Raw genomic sequence first — 21,481 nt, 5'->3', positions numbered from 1 at the left:
GGTGCCTTCGGCAGCTCATTCAATTTGGCACCTTGCCCAATGTATTCATATCACCGTAACTGCAGTGGGTCCATTGTTCATTGCTTAAATGGATCCTTTAAACTGTAAAAACCTGTGTATAATTGCTTTAAATCTTTTTATATAACTCCTGTTACTACTTATTGTGTCATATTTCCTACATGCTTGTCTATAAAGACCCAAGAAATGCAAACATGACAAAAACTACCAACTACTATGACTACCAACAACTACCTAGTTTGTGATATCAGCATCTGCTGGAAGCGAACGTTAACTTGTCATCTACCAACAACTACCTAGTTTGCGATATCAGCATCCGCTGGAAGCGAACATTAACTTGTCATCTACCAACAACTACCTAGTTTGTGATATCAGCATCCACTGGAAGCGAATGTTAACTTGTCATCTACCAACAACTACCTAGTTTGCGATATCAGCATCCGCTGGAAGCGAATGTTAACTTGTCATCTACCAACAACTACCTAGTTTGAGATATCAGCATCCACTGGAAGCGAATGTTAACTTGTCATCTACCAACAACTACCTAGTTTGAGATATCAGCATCCACTGGAAGCGAATGTTAACTTGTCATCTACCAACAACTACCTAGTTTGAGATATCAGCATCCACTGGAAGCGAATGTTAACTTGTCATCTACCAACAACTACCTAGTCTGTGATATCATCATCCGCTGGAAGCGAACGTTAACTTGTCATCTACCAACCAACCAACATGACAGAAGTTATTACCATTATATTGTGGACAGTTTAAGAAGAAATCCTACCTTCATTGCTATACTGTTTCTATTCCATAATAGTTTGAATATATACAAATATTTACGACATATTGTTCAAACATAAAACTTGTCGACACCCTTCAGGGTTAAAAAGCGAATTAGTAAATCGTATTCAATAAGAAGGACTCGCATGACTGAATATCTCCTTCACAATATGACAAGCAGTGTATATAGTATGCTGGTATAGATAATGGATCCAGGCCTAGTTATTTTGTGAATGTATACTCTATTTTTGGGTTCAACAATTTTTCAAGTTAGCAAAAATGTTTCGTCATGATTTTTGAATAATGACTCAATTGTTTACAGGTTTTGCTTCTTACATGAAAAAAAACCAAACTTTATGTCTTAGGTTAGTTTGAAAGATTAAAGATTGGTTTCCTTTTCTTTCGTGTCAAATTAAGTAAACTATTTGATTATTTGGTGTTTCTAATGAATTATCACATATTCTTAATCATATCATTATGTTCTTATTGCATATAATTAAGAGTTTTAACCAATCATAAATGTCCATGTATGTACTGTCTGGATAAACAAAAAAAACAACTTTTTGACGTTTCTTGATCAGTCACACCTTTAAGCCATCTTTAAATTCAATTTTGTGTATTTTTTAAAAATGTCATTTAGGGGAAAAGAATACAGTGTTTCACAGGGTTTTATTGCAGACTAGGACAACAGTAATATACCCAGAAAATTGTGGGTCAAAACTTAATTTTTTCAGATAATATATTGGGAAAAGTCAGTTAAGGAGGAAATTCTCAAGATGATTTGGAAACATCTAACTGGCAAATACAGTTCAATCAACAGCCCTGGTAATTGGTTCTCAAAAAAGAGAAAGTGGTCTGCACTGTATCATTATCATTATGTCTTTAATGCCTTAGTTTTATTGGGAAGTCATTAGTAATAATTCCATCGATATTGCCATTTTACTTCAACTGTAATTTCCATTGACAGACATCTGCTGTTTTTCATTTTTCATGGTTGGCTGAAAGTTGGTACTTTCAGTTGGGAAAGCAGATTTGTTTTTCCTAAAGGCATCTTAAACTTTTTTGAATAAATTATTGATTGAATGAAATTTCATTATCAACTCACCTGCTAAAGATGATAGGCTTCCACGACGTGACAATCCAAAATAGACGCTCGGTGAACTCTGACCTGTCATAGAATGAGGACCAGGTGAGAGGGCACCACCAGTCATAGAATGAGAGGTGGTCAGTTGATGCCGTAAGGTGTTCAAACCACTAGATGGCGATGGAGGGCTGAAATAAACCAATCAAATTAATTAGTAATTAATTACATAACATCGAACTTAACTGTATTAGAATCTGCATTTTAGAACTTTTTGAAAAGTGCTCCAATGATAACCATGTATGAACTAGTACATTAATATTGTTGTTATTTATCTAAAGTAATTTCTGCTTCTGAAAGGAATTTCAGGATTATATTATTTACTAGCTAGATAAAGCGTCAAATAAGAATAATTAAAAGTGTACCTTCCAGCAGAGCTAGGACCTCGTGGCAGGGTACCAATGTGATTAGTATCAACTGACAGACCATCATGGTTGGAGAAATTCTGATGAAATTGTTGCTGCTGGACAGTGGAACTGGTGGTTTGGTATTGTTGCTGTCCTCCGCCGCCGTGGTGACTGTGTTGTAAAGTTCCTGTTGGACTTACAATATGGCCGCCACCTCCTCCTGCTTCAAAGAAACAATTCAAAATTCGAAATTTCTAGTAATAAGAGAGATAAGGGAAACAGTTGCTAAAGGTGACCTAATTTCCACCATTTTAAAATGCCTAACCTATAGAAGGCATTAGTCATATATATACCCTAATTTTAATTCTAAATTTCACTTTAGCTACTGTTTGGGTGGCTCTGTTATACCTGGTCTCAATTATTACTGAAAGAAACCCCTTCAGATTTGATGTGTTGCTTATAGGCACTCTATATTGATCAAGATATGATCAAGTTTTTGGTCCGATTTCAACAATGAACACAGTGTACATTTCTTTACTAAAACCTTTCTAATTCTTAACAGTTTCAAAACTTTGGAATTGGTTCAGTTTTAACTTTCGTGACGTTATTAAAACAAAAAATTGTTATTTACATATATCAAGACTAAAATCAACCCCTCAAAATGGCACACCTACACCTTTAAGACAAAGGGGCTCATGCTTCAAATCTTTGCAACTGGTCAAATTTGGATTTTCGTCACAATATTAAAACAAAAAATTGTGAATTTTGAAATTAAAAATGTAGCGTGATCTGCTATGATTTATATATATAGATATATATAGAATAAGCCAAGTCGTTATTGTTGAAAGTTGCAGTGACATTGTAGAAGTGATTCAGACTAGCTGTATATGTGACATTCTTCAACATGCTCTTATCAGATTCATCACTTCTAATTACATAATGTCGTTAATTTAGACAATTTCCCAGAGCACGAGAAGAAAGTATGACAGATTTATCATTATTTCATGACAAATGTCTTCATGAAAATAAATTCTTTTTTTTTTTTGTCTTATGTCTAAATTTCTCAAGTTTCTGGCAACAAATATTCTCACAAAATGAATCTGAATTAAATTGGTATAAGAAGAAATTTTCAAGTTTCCAAAAAGTTGATGAAGTTTGCCATATTAGTTTAATTTGCAATACGATTTAACTTGGTGAAAAGTTTAATGTCTTAGATAAGCTCTGTGATCAAGGTATAATGAGCATAAAATTGATTTTAGTTCACATTTATTGCATAAAATAAACCAGCAGTTGTCTAGGACAAATTTACGACAAAATCAGGTGTGATTGGTGAATATTGAGATTGGGTTTATGTTAGCGTGCCTTGCTGGCTTGTGTGCTGTTGATCCCAAGCATTTGTCTTGACCTAGCCTAAAGGTGAACCACTAGAATTTGCATCGTATGTTTCCTGTTTTAAGCAAAAATAATAAAGAAATTTTGTGCAAAGAAATGTGATATTAGTAAAAAAAGTAGTTTAAATTCCTTTGGCCCAATTTTAATATTTTAATCTACATGTTGCAAAATTGCAGCCGTCACCAAAGTGCAAAAAAAAACCCAAAGCAAAATAATAACATAAAAATGTTCGTTTCCTAAATATTTTCTAGCCAATCAGGAGATATATATGATACACATTTGAATATATGATATCATGCAAAAACAAGGGAGACAATTTCTACCTTTTTTTCTACGATGTTCCTCAGGTATTGAGGCGTAGATAGGATCAGAGATTCGGTAAACTGGTGGTACACCCCCACTATTTGACTCTGTCCGTATTTGAACATTAGAGTGTGTCACGGCCTGCTGGCTTGTGTTTGAACTGCGAGTAGTAGCATACTGACTGCTAGAATTGTTCTGCATGGTCACATGGTTTGTGGAAGTTAGGTTGACGGAAGCAGGTGCTACCAAAAATAAACCCAAGAAAAGCAAGATGCATTAAAATCAAAAACATCGCTATATTGAGGCATATCTAACTAACATGGCATCTTTTTGGTACCAAAAATGTTCTATTTCTTTCAGCATACATTCGCCTTGAGCATTAAAAAAGTTGACATGCAGAATCAAAGAGAACAATAAGGTGTGCAAGAAGCATAAGCATGAATTAAATGCAGTCAAAAACTCTGAAGCCAAAACCTGAAGCCAACAGTTAAGAATTGAATGTTGTGTAACATTTCAAGCTCAAGAAATACTCAATCCAGGCAAATGGATGCGAGTTAAATATGCCTCAAATATCAAGCTACAACTACATGCTAAAAGAACTAAAAAAATACTACTGAAAATTTGAAACATTTGGTGGTAAAATTGTTCAAACATTATTACCTGAATACTTAATTGTAATTTCTTAAAATTAATTCTCTTACTTACAACTTACAAAATTCAAATCTTCAAGAAAATTGTGCAAAATATCTCCAATATGACTAAATCAGCAGATTATCCGTTAACTTCTATATAAAAATATCGAACTTGTATATGGCTACAACAGTCGATTTGAAATTTGACAAGTTCACCACCAAATGTTACAAAAGTTAGCAAATACGAGAAAATAATGGAATAATATTGACACTTTCCACCATAATTCAAATTCTATAGATTTATCATTATATATAGAAATGTATTGTTTACATGGTAAATATTTTTATATATATTTCATTCAATGTTTCAACTTTTCAACTGACATAGAAATTCTGAGTTTTGTTGTTATTTAATGTTCTAATAGCAGAGGATACTTTGTAATAATATGTATTTTATGTCAGATTTTTTTTAGAGTTGAACTTCAAATATTTGAAATTTTAAATGAAAATACCTTAAAACATTTTCAATTTTTCCTAATCAGTAATTTACAGGTAATCCCTAATAAAAATAGACATCCCCTGTCTGAGTAAAACTTTGATTGATATAACTTACAATATGTTTTTTTATCTCACTAATATCCTCGATATGACTTAATACTTATACAAATATCAACCTCGTGCTATATCACTTCGACCCCTGACCTACAACCTTTCATCTTAATTTACATCATGAATAATTATCTTGTAATTATCGAGAAATATCACAGGGGATTTGTCACCTCTCACGCCTTATAAATTTCAAGGGAGATAACAGTCTACTGTGAAGTAGGCTGGGAAAAGTGTTTATTTTTTCAAATTCTAGACCACTACTTTCAAATTGCAATATATTTTGATAACATGAAAGAACAAAATTATTTAATTTCTCATATCTCTTTAAGTAATGACTTTATCATGAAAAAAGACAATTTTCAATTTATGAGCAAAAAAAACCCAACTATAAGCGTAGTTGATGAGACTTAATTTCAAATTCATCAAAATCAAGTTTTTAGACAATTTGTTACAGGTATTAAATATTTCCTTGTATTTTATCAAATAAGTAGATTATTTCCCTTGGGGTGTAAAAACATTTTAATAATTCTAAATCTTAAACATTATCTGAAGTCTAAAATTCTGCCACCTGTCATAAAATAGTCATTCAAATATATATATGTACAATCCAAAAATCATCAACGAAAACAGTTGATTTTTAGTTTATAACATGTGGTAACTAATATCAGGAGACGCACAAGAATCTACAGTTTTTTTTATCCAAATTAGATCAAACCCTATAAAACGAAAGATTTATTTCTTTTTCAAAATCCTTAGAAGTATGTTAATGAAAATATTATCATATAAACGTAACACTAACTAACTAATCACATCTTATCTTTTGCTCTGTGACCTAGGCCACTGCTTTCATTGTGACTCGTCAAGCTTATCTATTGCTCTGTGACCTAGGCCAGTGCTTTCATTGTGACTCGTCTCAATACACCCTAACACTACCTATGTAAAAAGTGAAGTATCTGTGCTATTGGTATGTAAGTGTATAAATATTTTGAAACAACCGTATGTACCAAGGGTTAGAATAGATGGTGCAAAAATAAAAGAATAAACAAACAATAAAACAAACTACTGTAAGGGTCACACAAGAGATTATTTGAATCAAACAAAGCAGTGATCTGTTTTATCTTGTATGGATGATCCTCGAGAAGCACTGTTGATCAAATTTGAACAACCACAAAGCTTATAATATCAAACAAGCTTTTTGGCAGCTAATCAGACATGACTGGTTCACTGAAGAGCCATTTATATCGGCCTATATTTTTGTAAATTTGCAAAAGGTTGGCAATTATGTATTTTTAAAGCATTAAAATTCATCTCAGATTTGAAAAAATCCGCTGAATAAAAAAATTGGATTTCGCACACACCAAAGTTCCTTGGCAGAGAAAGAAGGAATGGCTACTGTAGAATCTCTTCTATGACCCTTTGAACTAAGTAAATTGAACTATAATTTGACCTATGAACTTTGAGTTGAACATACCTGCATTAGCATATGGTGTCCTGGGGGAAACAGGGAAGGGTGGTGTCACTACAACAACAAACATGCATTTTGACACAACACAAAAATCATAAAAAAATTACTAAATATCTTTTACAACAAATATTATTATTTCAAAAATAAACAACACACATTGATGCAAAACTGGGGAAAAATGTGTCCATCATTGTCAACACCCCTTCTATTATTGTAGACCCTTCCTCACAGAATTCTATACTTCAGTCTTAAATAGTTCTATGCAGGGTTGGAAGAGTTTATTTTGATAATGCAGGGTGTTTTTTTTGCATGTAACATCAGTTTTAAACGAAAGACAATTCTCAAAATAAAATATTTTTCACACTTAACAACACAGATATTGTGATTGAGGTTAATTTTCATGCAGACTAAAACTTGTAAAAAAGTTTAACAAATTTATTAGAAAAATGTCTACTTTAAAAGGAATTTCAATCGAGGTTTATATGATAAAATAAAAATAATAAACATTGAGGAACAGGAAAATATGGCAGGATGAACATGATAAACTGTTTCTGTTTATTTAAACATGAAATATTTTAAATCTTTTTTTGTAACATTACATTATTCAGTAAATTTACTTTGAAATAAAATATTAAACACAATAGAGAAGACAAATGAAAAGTTTGGATTGTGGTTAACTTAACTTCTGTCTCTGGATAAACTACCTCAATTTAACATGGCAGTCTATGGACAAGGATTTTGTACAAAGAGTTTACTGGAGTTACAATTATCAGACTCGTGATTGCTGTGAACTGAGAAAACTTTCTAAAGACAACGTTGTAAATGAAAAATTGATAACTGTCAATGTCCCAATCCATCATTGGCTATATTATATCGAGGTGGAAAACTCCATTCATTTCATTTCATTTCATTTCATTTCCGAGGTGGAAGAAGCGAATCGCACGCATAATACCGAATTGGCTTATTGGTGCTTGAGATAATCTGAGAAAGACTGGAAGGTCAACATCAAGTTTCTTATTAAACAAATTAGAATTGTGAATTAGATTTGTTGTCCTGGAGGATTGAACAGAACATCAAACACACTGCCAAATTTTCTTCAGGACAAAAACATCAAAATTTTCGTTAAAACAAATCTTACCTGGCGATGTTGGGAAGCCTGGAGTGGATGGTCTGTTCAAGGTACTGGTTGATCCTGTCTCAGGTTCTAAGACTTGAACACCAGGTCCTATAGGCTGCAATGAGATTCTATCCTCTTCAATGACACTGATCTTTTTAGGTGCTGGTTGCTCCTTGACCTAGATTGAAGTTAAATATTTCAATTATCATCAACACCAATCAATTATTGATAATTTGACTTTTAATGTTTTCTAGCTTTAGTATATGTATCTTAGGCACTTATAGCCCTGATTACCACCATTCCACATTCCCACCAAATGATTGTGACTACTGTAATCTAGAAAAAACAGACCAGACGAGGAAGTCACTAAGGTGCAAACTTCATAGTGCATAGTTCCGTTATATTCAAAATTACAGGAGCCACAGATGTTTGAAATTACTATGATGCAAACAGAAGCTATAGAGTCTCTGATATATATACAGGCTAGAAAACCCCTATTTATTCCTCGAAATATAACCAGAATGTGCCAACACTTTTTCACTCCAATTAGATGTCAACTTGACAAAATAAATCCAATAAGTCAACTATTGATAATACCACTATTAACTATCCTAAGTTTCCAAAACGGATGACAAGGTGATCAAAATATATCCTAATCCATATATTATTACTTCATGAGCTAACAGAGGAGACAGAATTGTAACTCTATCTGACAATCTGACCTGATCTAAATGCCACTGGTTTCAATTCGTGAGAAATTTATATCATTCAGGAAACTCTGATGTAAACAATGTTTTAAAATGGAAAATGCAGAACCCACATTTACACACTTACAACATTAAATATTTAAAAACGAGGTTAATATGAACCATAATGTAGAATAATACTGTATTATAAACCAACAGTTCCACTGATATATACCAATCGGATTTCAATACAGCTCTAGATATTTTGTTTCATTTATTTTCTGTGGGTTATCTCATTCATTCCAGAATCAGACAAGAACCTTTCACTAATGACATTAAATTAGAGTATTAAATGAGATATTTAGCCACATAATATGTGACCCTGCACATCAAACCAGGTGTTAAATAGCATTTGGTGTATGTAGAGCTATTAGTATATTTGGATTCCTGGCATCATCAGCTACATTTTGATACCAATTCCATCTCAATAGCTTTCTTCGTTCAGAAGATATAGTCAATTTAATATCCACATTTGAGTCCCCTTAAATACTTCACTGCCAGCACATTACTAGGCAGTGTGACTTAATACCTGATGCCATGTGCGGGATCACATATGCTATTAATTTCAGAAATATTTAAAAACTACTCCAAAAAGTATGCTAAAACTATAATTCTTCAAGATGGTAATAAATAAATCGTACAGAGTGTCTGATTGGTTGAAAAATCCTTCATATGAATGTTGTTAGATCAAGAATAAGCCAAGCAACCCACAGAAAATAAATGAAACAAATTTTCTCAAGCTATACTGTAATCAAATTGGTTTAATACTTATTGGCAAAAACTATATGATGCTTGTGGCGTGCATACAACTTGTGGGATACAGTGAACTATATTTTTGAGGTGGTTAACCAAATAGTGACCACTGGAAAAGTGCACAAGGAAAGGACAAAAATATACACTGACAGGGGAGGTTTACAAAATAAACAAAAAATATTTCATGCAAAAAACAAAAACCAAACTTTCTGTCTATCAGGACTGTCAATAATGAATGAATGGAGTTTTACATCCTACTTTTCTACATCATGTGGTCTAATGAAGACGGGCAACGCCAGGCCAGGTACAATGAGGGAAATTTTGCTAGGACATCAGCATTAGCCAGATGCAGAGTGGTATGAGGTGTTAAATAAAGTAAGACTTCCTGAGTCACTTTCTTACAACTCAACTGGTCAGTTTACCAGAAGACATCTTCACAATGGTCAAGGTATGACGTCTTTATCTTATACCTTGACTGCAATGGTCTACTTTCTTGCTTCATGGTAGTTTGTGAATACAGCAATTTGATTGGATTGTACGCCAAAATAGAGCCCTGTATTTCAGATATAATTATTTCTACAGTTTTTCTGTCGGAACTCAGTTTCAAGAGCTTACCATCCAATCAAATTGCTGCATTCACAAACTTCAGAGAAACAAGGAAGTGGACCATTGCAGTCAAGGTGTGAGAAGGAGACATATCTTGACCATTGTGAAGGCTAACTGATTATCAGAAGTTGTTATAAAACTCACTATCATCTCCGTGGACTCTCATAATTTAGAACAAAATTGACAATCCTGTATTCCAGTACCATTAATAAACTTAAAGAAGCACATGAAAATAAATTCTTGACATCTCTAACAGACAGTATATATACAACTAAAACTAAGTATAAAAATGTGCAACATTGTTGACAATCAACTGAATGGTATTAAAATGTTCTGTCATTATTTTATGAGAGGTGTCAAATTACATATATCAGATATTTGAATTCTCTTGAATATTTAAATTGTTTTTTGAATAATTTGATACATATTTCTTTGAAGTCAGATATGCAACCATCAGTTGTGAGCCAAGTGACTATGATATCAAGGTGTGAGCATGTGCCAATTTACTCTGCATATTTGGAAGGTAGTTAAAGGAGAACATAGCCATCTTGACAAATATTGAGATTGAACTGTCTGTTAGGTGATGTCAAGAATTTTTCCAGCAAAAATAAAATAAATAGAAGATCTGGTTTACCAAATAAATTTCAACTAATTTAAATAACTTAATTTGTTTGGAACGCCTTTATATTCTTGATATATAGGACACCTTTCTTTAGTTGATACTATCAAGGAGGGAATAAATTTATTACCAATGTCCAAGATGTGTCCTTAAACTTCCATAACCGGTGAATACACTCAAACAAACAGTCTTGTGTTTAATGAAACTATATCAAGTCGACCAAAGTGACATATTTTCTGAATATTTGGTAAACCAGAAAAAAATAAATACAAACCAAACGAAAGCAGAACATACATAATTGTCCCAAGTTGGAGACAGACTTCTGGGCTGCATGCCATCCACTACAGAGTTACTCACATAACGATTTTCAAAATGTCGTGTCTCCGAGATAGTCTGTTGCTGTGTCTTACTGGCCATGATGGACTCGGAAGCTTTCTGTAATGTCCTTTCCAATTCATCCAATCTATTGGAGTCAAACGATTCATTCGGACTCTTTTCTGGAAAAATTCAGAGGATAAATCAATAACATAAAAAACACACTATAGCACTGAGGGGAAAAATTGTCTAAAATTCTACAAGCAAATACAAGTTTAAAAATTCTATTTCTATTCAGCGAAGAAAAGTTGTATAGTAACTCTTACTTTGTCTCTGATTCTGAAATTGTATTTTAATATAATGAATTTTTATATTGGATGGGACTCGATTGATTTACACAATAAACAATGAAATGAGAATAAAGGTGCATTGTTTTAGAAAATTAGAGTAAGTGCACAATGTAATAGGACAAACACAAATTGGTAGAGGGGAGGGGGGATTGCTGTAAAACATTGACTCTAAAACACAATATTAACACAGGGTTACACACACTGGCAATACTACTGGGGGGATTACTGGCCTTCTTCACAACAATGTATTCATATTTTTCATAGTTTTCCAGTCATTTGATTGGACCAATCTTTATCACTGATAAATTTTTGTTAATTGACCTAAATCTCTATAATAACTTTTGCCACAAAGTTTTTTTTCTAAGCTTTAAGCTCCAAATGATTGACAATTTTCGAAAAAAAATGTGGATTTATAATAATTCACATGTAATACTATGTAATATTTTTTGAATTTGATAAATTTTTGATGATTATCAAAATGGACGACAAGAATATTTTGATATTTTTCGGATTAAAATATTTACAAATTTGACCCCGCCCGACCCAAACCATATCAGTTTACACAGGATCACGTTAATTATTAAATTATATAAGATATAATAATATTATTCTGATTAATAATTTGATATATTTAAATACGCTTTGACTTGCCCCATCACCGTTTAGCAAGCGCTTTATCATGTTGAGCTGCAAAAATTGGTAAATTCTTTAAAAACTTAGGTCTTCAACTATTTCAGATGGATGCGTTAGCCGGACTTATCTTAAAAATATCTCTAATTCTAATATAATATTATTTTTGAAAAGAGTAACATTTTCCACAGTTTTTGTAATTTTTGTCATACGAGAGTGAAATTGGGATTCAAGAAACAGCAGGAATAAGACAAGAAGAAAAACGTGCATTCACAAAATAAAAGAAAAAAATTTAAAATTTAATGAAATCAAAACTCTGAATAAAATAAGGAAACCCAAACCAAAATATTGTACTTATAACCAAAAAATATTAAAAATAAAATATTTAGAAATTTTACGAACAAGCTACTAAAATCTACAAGCTCTAACTACAGACGAAAAAAATCTACAAAGCAAACAACTGAATTGCCCATATAGAAGTCAAGATGGAAGATGATTTTGTGAAATTTGGTTTCATTAATTTCATTATATCAAATATATTCCAAATTTTTTCAACTTAATATCAGTTTGGAGGAGTGAACAAGGTTATTTTCCTAATGTAGTGTAATTTCGAAGAAATGTGTGTTGGAAAAGATGGTACCACTAGCAAGTACAGCCAATATGTCTGGTCAAATTTTGATAAAGAATAGTAAGGAATAGAAACACAGTGAGAACATGCACTGGAAGCTTTTCGTTAAATATTCCACAAGAACACACTGGAATGATTAAGCAAGAGCACGCTGCTGAATTTATACCTAGAGTTCAAACAAAGCACACTGTTTTTGAGAAAAGTGAAAGCACACATGGGAAAATTTGTACCTAAGGATTAAGTGAGAGCACAAACAGGAAAATGTCATCCTAGTGTTTGAGTGAAAGCACAAACGGAAAATTTCTTCCTTTAGTTGAAGTGAGACCACAAACTGGAAAATCAAGTGAGGGAACACACAGGAAAATTTCTATCTAGGGATTCTGGGAGTGAAAGAGAAGATTAGAGGGCAAATCAGTTGTTAGAACTAAAAAGCATGAGGGGGGACAGGGGACACCACTAACTTACCCCCACCAGCTCGGTGGACGAAAACTTCCGTTACATAATGTTTCTCAACCTTGGGTGGTTGTGGTTTGGGTTGTGGCGGTATTTCTGGCGATGTCATTGTCCTGTAAGTCGTATATGTTGTGGTGCTGTGTGGGCCAGTGGGGGAGAGAGCCCTAGGGGACCTCGGAGGGGTAGAGTGACTGGAGCTATATGACCTAGGTATGATTTGGGGGTCGGGCTCATTCGCTTGAGGATGCCAGCTACTGCTACTATTAGATCTTGCGCGCATATAATCTTTACTACTAGTGCGGACAGGTGGAGCAACAGGTTGAAATCTCTGTTGCTGTGTTGGCGAGGGAGGGGGCTTATTCGACGTACTTTTGCTTCCATAGGAACGACTTTCAGTTGTCATGGTGTGAGTAGTGTAAGTTCCAGGAGCTTCTGGGAAGAAGCCATCGGTGCTATAGGCTCGTCTAGGTGGCTGTGGGGCGTAGGATACCTGGGCACTTGTTGGCGAGATGGGCCCGTTCTGACCTCGATAATTATCCATGAATTCCATTTCATCTGATTCGCTCTGGGCTCTTCTTGAATAAAACTTATTCTGTGCATTTTTAAGTTCTGACACTAATTGTTTTTCTTGTTGCGAGCGGAAGTCACCATGATCGCGCTTGCTTTGTAACTTACTCTGTTGCTGTTGGAGCCATGAACTCGTCGTCTCATTGTCTGATTTAAAATGGCTGCTATCTAGAGTGTGATAGTATGAGTCATTGTGTTTGTTATCGTAATCTGTTCTATATGGCAGCGTGTGAGTTTTCATGTTACTTTCTGTCTTCATCATGTCTCGTTCCAAAGTGTGATACGTTTTGGACTGATCTCGTGGAGAAGTTGGTGTATAAGTAAATGCGTTGCGAGGAATTCCACTTGGTTTTTTGTCAACTTCGTCCAAACTGGATGAGATCAGTAACTGACGATTCTCTTCAGCTCTGGTGCCTGGAAGTTTGTAACTGACTTCTGCACGTTGGATGGCAACACGATCGGGAGATTTCTGAGAATCAGTCGGAGAATAGGTCGTAAAAGTACGAGTTGTAGTCGTGATAGTTTTTGCGTCCTGATTTTTTGGACTTGATGGACTGGAGATGTAATTTTGTTGATTCAGAAGATCTTCCAGTAAATTATCAAGTTGGGTGGTTTCATCAAGTGGTTTCACAGTATCTTTGGGTAGGGTGGATCCATAATTTCCAGATTGAAGACTGGAGGTATAGTTAGAAGAGATTATCCCATTGGTGTTCGTACTATATTGTTTTGCAGATTGTTGGTGGTAACTTTGAGAACTTTGATGATTCTGAGTTATAAATCCTGGAAAAGAGAAAAGGTTATGTTAAAAACATTTTTCAAATAAATCACAAAGTAAAAAGACGGCACATGTAAATCAACACACGTATGAAATATTGATGAAAATGTTTATGTAGATTGAAGATGGCCATAACTCAACTAGAGGTTCTGAATTGAAATTGGATTTATTAATCCATTAAAATACAATCGGTGAAAAACTTTTGACACAAACTTTTTGGTTTTTTTTATACCAAATTTGTTATAATTTAAGTCATCTTCACTATGTCAAACTATTACAAACTTTGTCTTACACCTTGACTGCAATAGCCACCTTTTTGGTAAATGTGCCATTTGATTGAATTGACCGCTAGCGAATACAGCCAATCAGAGACCTGACAGAAAGTCTGTAAACAATAAGCCATAATGTTTATATTATTAGGTATAAGACGAAGTTCGTAATAGTTTGACATTGTGAAGATGGATTTAACCATTAATTGAGCTTTACATCTTAAAGTTTAAAATCCAAGAATTAAATTGATTTCCCTCATCTTATTATGTTTCTTCTAGTTTAAGAAGATGTGTTTTTTTTTTTTAAATATGTTAACACTATTGGATATAAAACTTATCATTAAGACAGTCAGAAACTGGGTTTGTATTTTTTTGGTAGTCATGGTAGAATTCTTCAAACGATAGTTATCAAAACTAATGCCCTTCTTCACATTTTGGGCAATCTGTTCCAATCAACACAATCCTTCGACAAAAAGTTATAGAAAAAGAGATTAATTTTCCCAAATTGGCCCATTCAGCAAAATTAATTAAGCGAAGTCATTAAACATCAGCAAGACCGAGAAATTCTCAATTTTACTATAAGAATTTACTCTAAATTCAAAATGGCAAACAAGCTCTAACATTTTTACATGCATGAATTCACTTTATATGTTACAAAGGATAAAAAAGTTGTAAAGACACATGGTGTGTAAATTTCCCTTAAACAAAGCCCTGGAGCCATTTTTACTGAAATTTTCACAAAAAATCTTGTCTTACCGGCACCAAGTTTCATTAATTCCGTCATTTTGAAGAAATTCCGATAAACGTCCAATACACCTCCGATACAATAAACTGGGTGATTGATTGTAAAGCTTCAAACTGTTATACGATACATATTATTGTGAGAGAACAGTCAAGACACATTAAAACATATCATGCTGTTTCTTGTCCCCGAATTTACAATCCTTAAATACTTTTCTAACACTGTACTGTTCATTTAAAAATTAATTTTTTGTCAAGTTTTTTGTTGTTGTTGTCGCGGCTAGCAGGCTGTGTAGAGTAACAATAGTTTGTCATCGTCAACTTGAATATTAATACATAGCTTTGATGTTTTAAAACTGGATTTATTGTCAATATGGTGGGAAAAAATTTAAAGTGACACAAGAAGAAAACAATGACGAAATATTTTTGTTACATTTATTCCCATTTGTGACTTAAAGCAGTGATACAACTAATTTTACGCGTCTGTCTCGCGAATATTTTACTGTGATAAATTTAACAAATACTGTCATCTGATGGGATAATAAAGTAAGATTCAAAATTTTGAGCTAGTGATTGGTCAATCAGATGATAGGAATACTAAGATTATCTTACGTTTCTATGACACTGTCATCTGTTATGTCTGTTTCAAAGTCAATCATCGTTTTAGAAATTTCAGAGAATCTTCAGTTATTTTCAAATTTGGATGGATTTTGAAATTTTAACCTACATCAGGAAATAACTTGTTGAACTCTATCTTTAAATAAAGTCTTTCTTGTGTTTTCTTAATTTTAAGAATTAATGTATATATAGTTTGCCCATCACTTTCTTATTATTAAGTGCCTGAGGACGGCGGGGGAAGCATGTCAAAACGTTGCTTAAAACTTTAACCAGTGATTGTTGTTCAATAAAGCTGTGTCTATATAATGTATCTTTAAAGGATAAAATTAGGCATGAGAAGATGGTATGACAAGGTTGACTGAATTTCTATGTTATAATATTATAGGGTTTTAAATACAAGTTTTTGATGGTCACATTCCTCCGATGTTACTCTCCCTTCCTCCATTGTTTACTGAGTTTTACTTCAAGGTAATACAGCTTGTCAAGCGAGTTAAATATCTTGTTAGCCAAGATGTGTTAGCCCTATCAGTGGTTATTTGAAATCAAGATTAAAATATATGGGATAGTTCGGTTTATAGCAAAAAAGAAACACCCATCTACAAGGATAACAACTTAGTTCACAAGGATTTTTTATTTCAGCTGGTCCTTAGCCAATCCTCTTTGCATTGATCTTGCTGATAACTGATAAAAGTTAATGCTTTTCACTTGAATCGTTTACAGTACTGATTTTTTACTTCAAGGTATTTCTAGCGAATAGTATTTAACATTGATCCAGTAAAAATAAAATAGTTGAAATGACCGACTTTAAAAACTATATATAAATATAAAAACAAGATAACAAGTTAGTGTGGGTGGACAGGGTTCAACTGGGACATCTCCTTAATAAATCTTTTACCTTATTCATAAATATTATCTTTTACGTGTAACAAGGTTGTGAGAAATAAGTATAGAATATCAAGGGTTGCTTTAGTTTGAGAAACTCAATCATGATCAACAGACCCCAAAAGATGATCTACATAAACATTTTCATCAAAATAGACATGGAAAATATACCTGAACATAAAAATAAATCCACCATCATGCAAATAAATTTCCACAGAAATGTGACACAATTTAGTACACAAAGGTGAACTGCCAAATATAACTTCATTAATATGCTAATGATATGCGCTGAATATTTAATTAATTTGTATGTTAATTCAGTGACTGATTAGTGACAAAACATTTATATTTGGTTCTGACACAAAAATAAAATAAATAAAGCAGAAAAAAATAAATTAAAAAAAGGCTTTAAATATGATGAAAATTGTAAGAAGCTTCTAAAAAAAAATATTAATTTGATAAAAAATTTGAAAAAGAGCTGAACTATCTACTTCTATTTAGTTTAAAAATCTAAAAAAATCACTAACAAATTTGAGAAAAGCCTAAAATGGTCATTCAAGAGAGAAGAATATTGATACTTTGTTTAACGCTTCTTACAATTTGCACCAATGAGAAAGCGTAAACAAAACGAGACAACAAGTCACCATGGTGATCAGAAGTAGAGGATATACCAGAATCCATGCTTGAGTTAATCGAGTTGCCGTTGACAACATGAGATGTAGGGCCGTTGGACAAAAGTCTGGAACTGGACGTTGAAGTCGTTTCTTTTTGTTTGTTCACTGTAGCGTATAAACTTCCATCAACTGGACCTTTCGAATGATCAACTGGCTGATGGGATACTCGTAGTTTACCACTGGGATGGAGGCCGTTTTCGTTCGCTACAAAAAATGACGTAGGGAGGTTGGAAAGAGTTGACCCACACACAAAAATAAATACACAAAATTAAAATAGTAACCGTTATCCACAAATAAAGATGTGCTACAAAATTTGTGACCAACTTTGTTAGTTTTATTTCGGAATATAATCTAAGCTGCCCTCAGGAAAATCATAACTGGACTTCTAGACAAATGATTGATTGATATTTGTTCAAAGGTTGTGCTTAAAAAATAATTCGAAATATTTGTATTATTGCTTTTTCCTCAATTTTCCAATACCCGCCCCACATTCAGTTGTCTAAACTCAAGGCAGGTATCAAGATCTACAACTATATCAAACAATAATCTGCAGATCAGAAAGAAATTGTTCTAATTTTCAGTTTTTTCTAACAAAGAAGGCCACAGAATCTATAAGCTAAAAGCAGAAAAGAAAAGACTTAAAGAATAATTTGCTAGTAAAAATCATGCTATTGTATTATCAGATCAAAATTGTCATCTTCTGATGCTAAATCAATGGAGTGGTCTCAAGAAGCCATTCCAAATTATTAGCATAAAATGGATGAACCCTTCACCACAAGAAAATTGAAAGAAATAAGCATATTAAGAGTTCTGATATTAAGTTACTAAAGATGAAAATGGACTCGTCTGCATTTTGTTTCCAGAACATACTTGATCAGTATCATTGATAGTGCTGGGTATCATCAATCATGCCATGATACAATACAATCGCAATACATATCGCGATTGGGGTAATGGGATAAAAGATTAACATTTTATATTCGAAGTTTCTGTATATATTATTTCATAACTTTATAACTGTGATATTTGGTAGTTGATAGAAGTGGTAAGCGTCCACTGTCTTATAAAAAGTTTCTATATATATTAATTTATAACTTTATAACTATGATATTTGGTAGTTGATAGAAGTGGTAAGTGTCCACTGTCTTATAAATAGTTTCTATATATATTAATTTATAACTTTATAACTGTGATATTTGGTAGTTGATAGAAGTGGTTAGGGTCCACTGTCTTATAAATAGTTTCTATATATATTATTTCATAACTTTATAACTGTGATATTTGGTAATATAGTTGATAGAAGTAGTTAACATCCACTGTCTTATAAATAGTTTCTATATATATTATTTCATAACTTTATAACTGTGATATTTGGTAATATAGTTGATAGAAGTGGTTAGGGTCCACTGTCTTATAAATAGTTTCTATATATATTATTTCATAACTTTATAACTGTGATATTAGGTAATATAGTTGATAGAAGTGGTTAGCGTCCACTGTCTTATAAATAGTTTCTATATATATTAATTTATAACTTTATAACTGTGATATTTGATAATATAGTTGATAGAAGTGGTTAGCGTCCACTGTCTTATAAATAGTTTCTATATATATTATTTCATAACTTTATAACTGTGATATTTGGTAATATAGTTGATAGAAGTAGTTAACATCCACTGTCTTATAAATAGTTTCTATATATATTATTTCATAACTTTATAACTGTGATATTAGGTAGTTGATAGAAGTGGTAAGCGTCCACTGTCTTATAAATAGTTTCTATATATATTAATTTATAACTTTATAACTGTGATATTTGGTAGTTGATAGAAGTGGTAAGCGTCCACTGTCTTATAAATAGTTTCTATATATATTAATTTATAACTTTATAACTTTGATATTTGGTAATATAGTTGATAGAAGTGGTTAGCGTCCACTGTCTTATAAATAGTTTCTATATATATTAATTCATATTGTTATAACTGTGATATTTGATAATATAGTTGATAGAAGTGGTTAGTGTCTTATAAAAAGTTTCTAACTATATCAGTGAAAAATATTGTTATATCATAAAACAAGTTAAAAAATATTTGCATTTTTATGGAATAAAAGGTAGCGTTGCGATACTATACACGCATCATGGGGATATATATTTGAAAATTTAAATATTGTGACCTTTTTTAGCTCAATAACTTGCAAAAGCGTTTTTACACGAGACGTTTTTCTGTTAGCTACCAAATCAAGGATTCTACCATAGAATTCTGAACTAGATCATGTGCACAGAAGAATAAAAATAATAACTGAATTGGCAACTGTGCTATTGTGCTGGTCAGACAAAACAAAGGTTGGTTGCTTAATAACAGCATTGTATTGAAATTTGGAAACAGAATGCAGACGTGAACTCACTGAAGAATGATTTAAGACTGAATCTCTTTGTAAAAAAAACTTACTGTCTATTTGACCATCAGCTAATTTATTAAAGTTTTCAAACGAATCTGATCTAACGAGTTGATCATCACCTTCATCTACTGGTACTGTTACATCAGATTTAAAACCAGTTACTGCAAAATATATCAGTTTATAATATAACAGAGAGTATAACTAACTAAACCCAGCTGATATTCCCTGTTGGTAGGTGAACAATCCAACCTCCCGTTCAAAAAAAGTTCCCTTCGAGTAGCATAAAACTAACCTTTTTAAACCCAGCTCAAGTTCCCTGTTGGTGGGTGAACAATCCAACCGGCGTTCGTAAAGAGTTCCCTACCAGTAGGGTAAAACTAACCTGTCTCATGACAGTCTAAACCTAGCTCACGTTCCCTGTTGGTGGGTGAACAATCAAACACCTGTTCTTGAATTTGTTTAAACCCAAAGGATTAAGGGATTACACAAGCCAATTGGAATCCTTAAAAGGTTTTTTTTATAAGAGAATGATAGCCTGGAATTCGTCACAGGACTTTCAGTCGTTAAATTAGTGGTGTATTTTCCACCCTGAGAACTTTCCAAAAGAAAACAGATTTATAACACAGCAATATACTTGTATTGTAGACAGTTAATAACACAGCTTTACAGGTGCTTGTTTTATTGGTTTATTAGAAATCTCAAATTGTCTTGACTGCAATTGTGGTCAAATCGCAATCTATTGTGCTTTGTCTATACAAACTCATGATCAAAATCACGGCTCAAAAGTTTGGTGCTTCACTTAAAGATGACTAACATACAGATTAAATAAACACTTACCAGAAACAAATGCATCAGATCGTGGACCAAAAACAAACTCAACTTTTCCGACTTCTGGGAAACGTGGATCTGGAAAAGAAAAAATTATCCAATAAAGTTTAACACTTCAATCTTCGACTTATTTAAAATGTTGAAAAAAGACCTTGGATTTTGTTCATTCATTCATTCATTCATCTATTCATTAAGTCATTCATTCATTCATTCACCCATTCGCCTAATCATTCATTCATTCTCCCATTCATTCATTAATCTATCTTAGATCATTCGTTCAGTTCATTCGCTCAGTCATTCATTCATTCATTTGCTCATTCGCTCATTCATTCATTACCCATTCATTCATGGGTTATATAAAGCTTTTATTTGCCAAATAATTTACTATGATTGGCTATTTTTTTTAATTAAATTGAACATGGTGTAGTTTTAATAGATTTAATTTGCCCTCAGTAATTTTACATGTTATAATACAGTAGTTGATTTCTAATTGACTAGAGGAAGTAACAACACATGGTATACTATTATTATTATTATTATTATTATTAACTAACTGACTGACTGACATGCCAACATGTGGGATTACTTGGTTAACATTTATTAATTATGATCTTAATTACTGCCAACTTCTCATCATCTTTCATTCATTTAATTATCAAGTCTGTTACAGCTCTAATGTTGACTTTCATCAGTGCAGTAGATATTATGTTTCACAACCGGATGTTACAGCTTTAGCTTTTTTTTACATTTATCAGTTTTTAATGTAATTATGTAAAAAATTTAATAAACAAATATATTAGTTATGGGGACTTTGATATAGATG

The 21,481-nt window shown here is 32.7% G+C and overlaps 3 protein-coding genes across 3 annotated transcripts in view; all 3 read right to left on the bottom strand.

Moving 5' to 3' along the window:
* The window catches only part of LOTGIDRAFT_167327 (hypothetical protein), a gene marked incomplete at both ends in the record, with an annotated part of 4,748 nt that extends 566 nt beyond the window's left edge, over positions 1-4,182 (bottom strand). The window contains 3 exons of the mRNA XM_009064807.1: positions 1,904-2,070; positions 2,305-2,509; positions 4,002-4,182. Coding sequence (XP_009063055.1) covers positions 1,904-2,070; positions 2,305-2,509; positions 4,002-4,182 — 553 coding nt within the window. The remainder of the gene's footprint in view (positions 1-1,903; positions 2,071-2,304; positions 2,510-4,001) is intronic.
* A 1,682-nt stretch (positions 4,183-5,864) lies between these two features.
* Positions 5,865-15,299, bottom strand: LOTGIDRAFT_167326 (hypothetical protein; the record flags this gene model as incomplete). Its single annotated transcript, XM_009064806.1, has 6 exons — positions 5,865-5,938; positions 6,694-6,741; positions 7,826-7,982; positions 10,886-11,025; positions 12,917-14,251; positions 15,272-15,299. The coding sequence occupies 6 exons, from the start codon at positions 15,297-15,299 to the stop codon at positions 5,865-5,867; spliced, it is 1,782 nt and encodes a 593-aa protein (XP_009063054.1).
* A 2,012-nt stretch (positions 15,300-17,311) lies between these two features.
* Positions 17,312-21,226, bottom strand: LOTGIDRAFT_167325 (hypothetical protein; the record flags this gene model as incomplete). Its single annotated transcript, XM_009064805.1, has 4 exons — positions 17,312-17,634; positions 19,881-19,991; positions 20,668-20,736; positions 21,121-21,226. The coding sequence occupies 4 exons, from the start codon at positions 21,224-21,226 to the stop codon at positions 17,312-17,314; spliced, it is 609 nt and encodes a 202-aa protein (XP_009063053.1).
* Positions 21,227-21,481: the final 255 nt, after the last annotated feature.

Source organism: Lottia gigantea (genome assembly GCF_000327385.1).
Source record: "Lottia gigantea unplaced genomic scaffold LOTGIsca_65, whole genome shotgun sequence".
Taxonomy (NCBI): Eukaryota; Metazoa; Mollusca; class Gastropoda; family Lottiidae; genus Lottia; species Lottia gigantea.
Note: the sequence above shows the minus strand (reverse complement) of the source record. Positions and strands in the feature narration are given on the sequence as shown.